Source organism: Panthera pardus, unplaced genomic scaffold, assembly GCF_024362965.1.
Source record: "Panthera pardus isolate Hobbes unplaced genomic scaffold, ASM2436296v1 HiC_scaffold_13, whole genome shotgun sequence".
Taxonomy (NCBI): domain Eukaryota; kingdom Metazoa; phylum Chordata; class Mammalia; order Carnivora; family Felidae; genus Panthera; species Panthera pardus.
Window position 1 is genome coordinate 142,059,174 of NW_026526688.1, and position 10,397 is coordinate 142,069,570.

A 10,397-nucleotide genomic window follows, 5' to 3' on the forward strand; every position below is an offset into this window, starting at 1 on the left:
AAGAAGCTCTCATAGTCAAGCATTTTCCCCCTGTGTTAATATCAGGAATAACTTCACTCACCCATTGCCACATAATTTAAAACAACTGTAAAAGGCAAGCATCATGCAAGCAAAAATTAACATGATGAAGTCCTACTTTTCATTGTGATGAGTCAGAGTGTCTAAATTTGAGCAAATGCTCTATTAAGAATGAGTTCCTCATAATTAAGTAAAACATTTACTTGAGTTTATTGAATAGCATTAGATCAACAGGAAGCATTAAAGAATCAGGTACCAGAGACCAAGGGAAAAAAAAGTCTGTGCAAAAGATATGAGTAAGAAAATTTCGTCAAAGCAAATGTATAAAAGAAGACATCTGAATATCAGTTTTTAAATGCTTTTCCTGAATATTCTACGAATTTAAGTCTGGAGATTGTTGAATGTTATTAGTTTTTGTCCAGGACAGTAAATCTCGTAAAAGAACTCTTTTGAATGAAAAGGACTCCATTTTTTTCAATAGTGAGCTTTTAAATGGAAGGTAGCTACTGTGAGAGCCCTCTGTCTCTTATGAAATTCCCTGGGTTTCCCAGGCAGGTTTCAGTCTCTTATGGAAGCCTGCTTTTCTTTTGGTGTGAAATGATTGAAATGAATTCCATCATTTCCTTCTTAATTCAAGCCACATGTTCAGATTTGAGGTTTAAATTCTTGTTCCCCTAGTTTCTAGGAAAATTTAGTGTAAACAAGAGGTATACTATTCAAAGAAACCGATGTGATTTATTACTAAGTATCCTCAAGGAAACTTTCTTCCTGATTAATAAGAATGCAAAGTCCAAGTGTATAAGGGTACTATAATTTTTAAAAAGCTCAAGTTGGCCACATCAGCTTCTGTAAGCTTATTTAACATATATTTTCATGCTTGCTTATATGGGGAAGTTCTTTTTCTTGGAAAGACTCAGCCAAATACAAAACTAAAACCCAGAGCAGGAGGAGGGGCATATGCAGGTGTCCTTAGTAGGGATATTGGCATCAGTTGACTCTTTTCTTAAACACTGGAGCTCATGGAGTTGAAACAGCACTTTTTCTGTGAAATAAAAACAAAAACAAGAGAGTCATATTCACAGAGAGACTTACTAAAAACTGGTTTTCCTTAAAGATATCAAACAAGGACTGTTGTGCATATTGACTTTCCATTTAGTTTATTGAGCTACTGAAATGAGTCACCCTTACTCATTTGAAAAGTAATAATAGTGAAGAATGGATATTTGTCTTGGGAATTTCTCACAAATTTAAAATGGTCCCCATTTAGGGCTTCTAGGTGGCTCAGTCGGTTAAGCATCTGACTTCGGCTCAGGTTATGATCTCACGGTTCGTGAGTTTGAGCCATGCACCGACCGGGCTGTCTGCTGTCGGTGCAGAACCCACTTCGGATCCTCTGTCCTCCTCTCTCTATGCCCCTGCCCCAGTCGTGCACTCTGTCTCTCTCTCAAAAATAAATAAACATTAAAAATAAGTAAATAATTAAAATGGTCCCCATTTTGACTACCCATGAAAGGGAAGCCCTTCAGTACAAACTGGAATCTGAAAACCCTTGGTATGTCTGACTTACCTCTGTAACATTTTTATTAATTTTAGTATCCATTTAGCTTGAGGGTTCAAGCATACAACTGACTTGTTCTTCTTCCAAACTCTGGGGGGAAAGAAAAAATAATAAAAATAAGGCAGTGTTACATTTTAGTCAATCTGGCCCTTAAGGAGAGTGGAGTAGAAAAATATTCCCGGATGAAGTGAAATTGGAGGTGGGCAGTTTGGGATCTGTGTGTGAGCCAGTGGAGCTGAAGATGAGGTTAACAGAATCTTACATGTCAGGGGTTAATGCTTTGCTGACAATCTTTACATGAGTTGGAGGTGGACCAAATAGCTGACTCTAAGATTGGCTCACTTCTAAATCTATATCACATTATCTTTATGTCCCATAAAATAGATGGTTGTCTGTTGAGCTTGGGAGAACAAAATAAACGATAGGAAACACTCTCTTGAGAATATCTTATTTGAAAAGCAGATCCAATGACATTTAATGTGGGAGAGGTTACAGAGCTGATCGCTCCGAGTGCCCCTGGCATTTTGTTGAACCTCTAGTTAGTGAGGCTTTCACTGCTCTGAGAGATTCGATAACAACAAAAGCAGCAACAATAATAGCTAATATTGATCAAGCACTTACAATGCGCCAATCACTATCCTCAGCAGGTAACATGGATTATGTCAATCTCACACAAGTCCTTTGCTAGAGAACTATTATTTCCTTACATTTAGATGAGGAACCTGAGGTTTAGAGAGTTTAAATAACTTGCCCAAGATGGCACGACAAATGCAAGGGCAGGGCAGCATTCGAATGAAGGTTATCTGCCTCTAGAACCCACACTTTTAGCCACCACTCTACATGGGCAGGATCTAAATAGTTATCAATAAGTGCCAGACACAGTGCTGAGTGTTTCACCTGCAGTGAAAGATGTGAGGTCTCCCAGGTGATAGTGACCAGGGACACTCAACCCTCTATCGGGGTGACCTCTGAGCAAAACGATTTCTTCACCTTCACCTTAGCAAGAAGGATCTGTCCATCTAGCTTTGAAACTCCACCCTTGTAAATGAATCTTAGAGAGGTCAGAGGTCACAGCATTTTGGGGTTCTTGGGCAGAGTCTTCCAATTTGGTTTTTGAGTTCATGAGGGAAAATAGATTTCTGACCATCTGGACTCACAGCATTTTTACCCTGATTGCTATGTATTTCTCGTAATTTCCAGCTTTTGTTTCTATATCTGGTTAAAATTCAGAAATACAGAATTTGGTGACAAGATATAAAATCAAATTTTTGCCCCTTCAAAATGATTGTTGTTAATGAAGAGAAAGTTGGGGTGCATTACTTCCTCAGGTTGAGAGGTAAGAGACTTGACTCATGACAGAGGAAATGTAATAAAAGAGAGAGAGAGAGAGAGAGAATCTCAGGTTTCTATGCAGCCAGAGGAACTGCTCTCAAGGTCATGGCTGGACTTGACATCTCTGAGTTTGAGGCCAATAATTGTGGGTTAGTTAGAACCTTCATCAGTGAAGACATTAGGAAAAGTATAATGCCTTTTTAATGAAAAATTTTTGCACACGTTTTTGATATCCCATAGTTCTTTTTTACAAGTTGAACACAACTAGTGCGACACCCAAAGGACATATCAAAATGGGACAAACAAAAAGTGGCTGATTACAAACATATCAAATGTCTAAAGAAGTACAGGGGCAGAGCTGCTAGTGAGAGTAACGTCAGAAAATGTGGAGAAAGATGTTATGCCTAATATGTCCACGAGCTGTGGATGCTTGGTTCATAAAGATAGATCTAGGAAGGAGAAATCAAAGTTCCAAGTAGTGATACACAAAATATCTATAGGATTCTTTAAAAAATGCAGTGTAACAATCCAACATTGCTTGTACATTGCTCTGTGCCAGGTAAGGGATAAAGCATTGGGAGTAGAGAAACAAATAAATCTGGTCCCTGTCTATAAGGAACTTATTTCTGGTGAGAGAGAGAATGGGAGAGAGAAAGAGAGCCACAAACCTGATTGCTTCAACACAGTGATGCTATAATAATCACAGCTAACATTTACTGAACATTTATTACATTTACTGTTGTGCCAGGCACTATACTAGGGGCTTTGCGTGCAATGTGTAAATTCTCATTTGATGTGCCATGGAAAATGTTATGATAGAAGTATCAACAGATTTCTCTGAAAGTACTGAAAAGGGTCACAGAAACAAGAGGTCATGCTATTTCAGTTAAAGAAAATACCTATTAAACTTCTTGCAGCCACAGCTGACTCCATAGCCTAACTCTTCAATCAGAGTAATGGTATCAAAATTGGTAGATCTTAAAGCTAAGGGACTGTCCCATAAAATAGATGTTCAGACCAAGGACTGTAGTGGGTACTTATTTTCTTGCTCTTTAACTTCTGGGGAACAAAGTGTCTGCTTCTGCTGGTGATTTGATTTTGGTAGGAGAGAAGAGGCTTGGAGGGGGAACACCTGGGTGGAGTCCTGGTTCTGTCCTTTTCTAAGGGTTTGCCTCAGGGCAGTTGGTTAACCTCCCTAAGCCTCAGTTTCTGCACCTGCAGAGCAGTGATAACACTAGACGTAACTTAATGTCTGTTAAAGGAATATGATGAATGAATGTGAATAAAGCACTTAACTCAGGGCCGCTGCAAAGTAGGTACTTAACAAATATTGTTGAGTCCCATTATTAGCTTGAGAGTTGTTAGCAACTCTCAAAATCAATCCCTTTAAGATTCTTGAATAAGAATGCTATGCTGTACATATGAAATTAATGCAACATTGTATGTCAACAATACTAAAAAAATACTATATGGCAACATTTGATCTGATTTTCATTGGGAGAAAAGAATCACATACATTTTTCTCCTGCAACTTACATGATTTCTTTGTTTGGGCACCCATTCCCAGGAGGCAAGACCTGAAGCTTTTCAATGAGTTGGATGGGGATAAAGGCTGAGGTCTCTTGGACGCATTTACACTTTAAGTTTGTGTTAAAGGCCTCCAGAACACCTGTAAACACAATCAGTTATTTTAATCCCTTTGACATATAATTCATAACTTGAATTTAATTACTAATCTTTCATACGGTGCATTTGAAGATTTAAAAATTTCAAGTTGGCGCTTTCACCCAGATGCTTTTAGTTTGTGTTTTTCTGCTTGTCTTGGCTTATTTTCGAACATTTTCTACCAAAACCTTAAAAATAAAATTAGTTTTCTAAAAGTACGACACCTATTGAAATTTGTGATAGCATTATATTGGTGCTCAGGTGATTGTATCATAAAATTTGAGAACCACTGCTCTGGGGACTTAAAACTCACTTATAATTCATACAGTGTAAAATCAACTGATTTGATCTTCCCTCCAAACACATAAAGACCAAAGACATAAATCCCTTACAGTGTCCCCAGAGTAGTAACAAGCTGTTCTCATCATGCTCACCGCCCCCTTCCTTGTCTCTCCAAGGAAACACCACGGGAGATATATATATATATATATATATATATATATATATATATATATATATATATATGTATTTTAATACGATATATATATATGTATTTTAATACGATATATATATATATGTATTTTAATACGATATATATATATATATATATGTATTTTAATACGCTGGTCCTTCATCTCGGTTGCAAATTATTACCAACGAAAGCTGATAATAAAAATTCAAGACTATTTTTATTCAATAACAGAAGTCATTAGCACTAGATACTTTTATAAGTTACTCTATCTCATGTATTTTAATGAAGTCTACCCTCTTAAGCCCAGTGCCTAACACAATGCTGGACACATATTTGCAAATAAAAGGGCCCTGGCTTTCAAGGCATTTACAATTTGGTGGAGGAAACAAATGAACAAAAACTAAAATGTCACAGAATGTTGTATTTCACACCCAGGATCCAAACTAAATGATGGGAACAGAGGACTTTGCCAGGGCAATGGGACAGCTTTATGGAGGAGGTGAGAGATGAAGTTCTTGAAGAATAAAAATAGCATGTGAAGCAAAATAATCGAAAAACAATGCCTTACACTTTAAGAGCAAAAATTTGTTTTTTATACCTGAGCAGACTATATCATTCAGACTATATCATATCAATCCAAGACACATGCCTTGGATTTCCTTAGCTGTATAAAAACTTACAACTTCAACTAGATGTTTATCTATTTATACAATCGTCACCCCATTTAGACTTGGAAGTCTATGTCTTTACAGAAAGCATGTACTTAAGTACCCATGTTGTGCTTACAGTGGCTCACGTCAGAGCTAGCCAAATAGAATTGCACCAAACGTTCTCTGCAGGAGACCAACCTGTTGAAGTCAATGATCTTTAAACGCTATAAAGGGTTTAGTCGGAAGGGGTAGCACGGAAATGCAGAGCCAAGAAGATATATACATGGAAAGAATTAGTTATAGCAGAGCTGAATCTGAAAAAGACCAGGAATAGACAAACCAACGATAAGTCACACGGACGCTGAACTTCAGTATCTCTATCTATGGATAATAATCTTAACAACGTAAGTGTCTCTAACCTCTAAGAGTTAAATCTCTAAGCATATTACTTTTAGAAACCTAGGAGTACTTAGGTAATCTCCCCCTTCCCATTTCAGTCATATTGCTCCCCATTTTTTAATTAAAAAAAAAAAAAGGAAAGAAATGCTGAAGATTATTTCTGCTCAAAGCACAATGAGAAGATAAGTGAAAGTTCTCACCATGGACTGGAGTGATGCTGTAGACCAACAGCATGAGAAGCAGAAATCCCAGGGAGAACCTCATTCTGCCTCAAGGTGGAGTTCAGACTTCAGCTCTGAGTCTAAACTGTGGGTTCTGAGGACAGAGATTCCTATTTATTTATACCAGTGAGGGCCCTCCCACTGCCTGTGTCTCCAATAGGTCAGCTGTGTCATCAGTTTTAAAAGTCCCCAAATATTGCTGAGCTTGCTTTTTTTTTTGAACTCCCCTTGCAAATTTTATGAATTGGCTTCAAAGCACTTTAAGTATAATGAAATATGTCTTACAAATATAGATTATAAATGGCAGGGATGCTGCAGAAATTTGGGGGTGGGGTGAGAGGGAAAAGACATCAGACTGGAGGTTCTACAGGTCACTGTGATTGTGGCTTTGATTGCTTCTCTCAGTGAAGGGCCAGCAGGCTTCCTCAATGACATTTGTTTTGTTAATTTTTATTTTTTTAAATGTTTATTTATTTTTGAAAGAGAGAGAGGGGGAGAGAGGAAGTGGGGGAGGGGCAGGGAGAGAGGGAGACACAGAATCCAAAGCAGGCTCCAGGCTCTGAGCTGTCAGCACAGAGCCCAAGGCAGGGCTTGAACCCACAAAACATGAGATCATGACCTGAGCCAAAGTCAGACACTTGTCCGACTGAGCCACCCAGGCGCCCCTCTCAATGACATTTGAAAGCATGAGCCAGGAAATCAGGGAACTCTGTGGAGCACATCCTTGTGCCCTTGGCCCCTGTAAAAAAGTCTAACCTTTGGCAGGTGCTTAGTAAATATTTGCACACCTAATGAATGTCTCCTTATATACAGATTTCTATGCTGACTAGGTTACTGATTTCCTGCCAGACTTTCCCACCTTTTATTTCATCATCTGAAATATATAATTACTTATGTAATTTGGTCATTGTGGAAATGCTGGAAGGGGGCAAGTATGTGTCTCCTCATTGGTGTGCCCGTGTCTTGATGAAGGGAGGGAGGCAACAACTTTGAGGAAGAGAATCTTTCAGTCTCAAGTATACAGGTTATTGAGCTTTAGAACCAGGTCTCAGCGGAGGGTGTCATTAAAATTTTATCTGATACTGAACTCAGTATTACAGTATGTTTCACAAAACATATGCGCAGTTCGTTTTTGATCCTGCCATATGAGCCCATGTGGACAATGAGCTTATAGCCTTAACTCACTTGCTAGTTCTTTGATTAAGTAAAAGAAATAAAAGCATGTGGACAATAGGTGGTCTGGCACAGAGTACCACTGGGCTGTCCTGGGAGTATACAAGTATGGATGTATGAAACCAGACTCATCAAACCACTGAAAGTTATGGTCTTCCTGGTGTGGTTTCCTAAACAATTTGGTTTTTGTACTCAGCATTGGGGATGTTTAGCATCTTAGATGTTCCATGGTGTATGGGGTGGGGGTTGTGGTAATGTCACACGACCTTACAACAAGTAGTTTTCCTCTTGGCCTGAATGACTGCAGTGACTACTGAAAACTCATCAGTGTTGAGGCAGCCTATCCCCTTGTTTGTGCAGTTTTAGTTGTTAGAAAGTTCTTCCCTATGTATATGTGAAAGCTGCTTCCTTAGTAGTTCAGTCAGTTTCTCCTAATCCAATACTTCATCACTATATGAAAACAATTCTAAATGCCCTTTTATATGATAACATTCCAAATATTTGAAGACATAGTGTGTGTCCCTCAGGAAGCACAGTTGGGTCCCTCAGGAAGCAGACAATGAGATGGATGTTGGAGTGAAAGAAGTTTCTTTTGCTGTTGTTTTTCAGGATGACTCCTGTAGTAGGTAAAAGGGCAGGGAGCAGGAGTGGGCAGAGAGAGCCTCAGACTGCAGTGCTGATCCGACAAAGTCTGTGACAACTTCATGGAGATACCCTGAGAAAAGACTATCTATTAGAGGAGCCCATAATGCAGAAATATCCAGGTCCTGCAACCCCTGCCATACTCAGTCACTGGGGCTTCTCAGAAACAGTATGGTCTCTGATAGAAGGCACAAAGAGATCCCGGAGATATTAACAGCTGGAGGCTGTCAGCTGACTGTACTTTTCACAGCTGGCCAGCAAGTTATTTCTTTAAGGGACATCTGAGCAGTGAACTTCCATGGCTGTCACATAGGGCTATTAAATAGAGGTTAAGAGCACAAGCTATGGAATCACCCGGTCAATGACTTTGGACAGGTCACTTAATTTATCTCTGCCTTATATTTAGTAGTTTTCACATGGGGATAATACTAATTTTAAAGGATTTTTTGGAGAATGAAATCATTCAGTACATGTGGAGTTCTTGGTAGAGCGCCTGACACATATAATATATTTAATAGATAGCCTGTCTGTTCATCCGTCTATCCATTCATCCGTCCATCCACCCATTAACGGGTCTTAAGTAACTTCTGCTCTAAAACCCGCATAGACACACTTCGAAGGCAAATATCTCTAGGTCCTTTAACTTATAACACAGTTTGAAATTCTCTCAACTTCTTTCCACCACTTATCTTCAAAAAGAGAAAGGTTATCTTTTTGAAATCTGTTGGGTCTTTTTCATTGTTTCTCCTAAATCATGACTGCTCTTCCTTTTGCCTTCCCATACTTTCACTGAGTCACACACACACACACACACACACACACACACACACACACATTCCCGTGTACACACATATCTGAACGCCATAGTACCCCAAGTATGGCTTGGCCAGTGCAAACTAGAGGAGGCCCATTACCTCCTTTGTCCTAGGCACTATTCTATTAATGCCTTCCTAGACTGAATAACATTATTCTGGTCACTTATACTGAGTAGACAGGCAATGATTTTTTTTTTTTTTTTTGAAAATGGCCAATTTCTATGTCTCACTCATTTCACTCTTGTGCCATTTGATTTTGGGAACCAAGTGTAGCAGTTTTACACTTGCCTCTGTTATATGTACTATATATCTCCTTGTTAGAGCAAAAATGAGTGATGCTGACAATAACAGGAAGAATATAGGGACAAAAGTACCTGAAAGAGGACTCTGAATAAACCCAGGAAATTCCACTATTGTTAAAATAGGACCACTGGGTCAGGGAGCTAATTCCAGAGCAATTCTAAAGTTTGATTTTGGTCTTTTTAATGCCCAGAGTTCTGGATTTAGCTTATACTGACAATAGGAGCCTTATGCCTGCTTGTCCCAAGATAGGACTGGAGGTTGGGCAGCTCTCGGGTAGCCCAATTGTTCTAGAAGTTTCCAGAATGACTCTCCATGATCTCATTTATGGTAGGGGTATAAATTGCAAAGACTTTGAATCCAAGAAGAAAAGTTTGAACCAATGGATTTAGGGCCCAAATGGATTTTATTTTTAAAATAGCTTTTATGGATACCTTTGTTTAAAAATATAAAAATACATAACTTGATTTATACCCTGATTTTTATGATTGGATACATAAAAATGGGAAAAATGAGAAAATTATGGGGAAGGTTTTCCTCCCTGACTTCGGAAATAAGCCAGATTTTCTCCTCAGACCCAAGAAAAACTGAGGAGTTTTGAGCACCTTAATACTCATGGTCCATGGACCAGCACCATCAGCTTCATCTGAGAAGTTGTTAAAAATGCAAAATCTCAGGTCCTGCACTTTAACAAGATTCCTAGATGATTTGAATGCACCTTAAAGTCTGAGAAGCACCTGTAGCAGAGCATGAGCCACACACACATTCAAATTGTCTTCAGAGACATGCTTGCCCAAGTAATCTCCTCAGGGTATGATGTACAGATATCCCTGAGTGAGAGCATCCAGGACAAATGTGTCCACTGAGAGCTAAGTGCAGAGCAGTGATATCAACAAGAAAGACACTCCTTCCCAAGACATGAAGAAATGAAATGTCACTAAAATAGAGAGGTGGCAAAACTGGCCAAAGTATCTACCAATCTAGCAGGCCAGTAGTCATTGAACAGGGGAGCTCTGGTAGAGTTAAAAATTCTTACAATGTTTAGTAGTTTGTAACAAAACAGGAGATAAGACAAAGGTCACTCTGACCAAACTGAGAACATTTTCTTTCATGCCATTTAAAAAGCAACCCAAGTAGAAAATAGAAACTTAC

At 38.8% G+C, this 10,397-nt stretch overlaps 1 protein-coding gene across 1 annotated transcript; it reads right to left on the reverse strand.

The window, feature by feature from the left end:
* Positions 1–204: 204 nt before the first annotated feature.
* CXCL13 (C-X-C motif chemokine ligand 13) lies at positions 205–6,420 on the reverse strand. Its single transcript, XM_019466757.2, has 4 exons — positions 6,295–6,420; positions 4,445–4,577; positions 1,586–1,666; positions 205–1,060 (listed from the first exon to the last, which is right to left on the reverse strand). The coding sequence occupies exons 1-4, from the start codon at positions 6,356–6,358 to the stop codon at positions 1,036–1,038; spliced, it is 303 nt and encodes a 100-aa protein (XP_019322302.1). The 5' UTR covers positions 6,359–6,420; the 3' UTR covers positions 205–1,035.
* Positions 6,421–10,397: the final 3,977 nt, after the last annotated feature.

Coding starts and splice junctions, on each gene's coding strand:
- CXCL13 (XM_019466757.2), bottom strand. CDS start 6,358: ATGAGGTTCTCCCTGGGATTTCTGCTTCTCATGCTGTTGGTCTACAGC. Junction 4,578..6,294: donor CAGCATCACTCCAGTCCATG/GTGAGAACTTTC, acceptor TTGTGTTTACAG/GTGTTCTGGAGGCCTTTAAC. Junction 1,061..1,585: donor TTAATAAAAATGTTACAGAG/GTAAGTCAGACA, acceptor TTTATTTCACAG/AAAAAGTGCTGTTTCAACTC.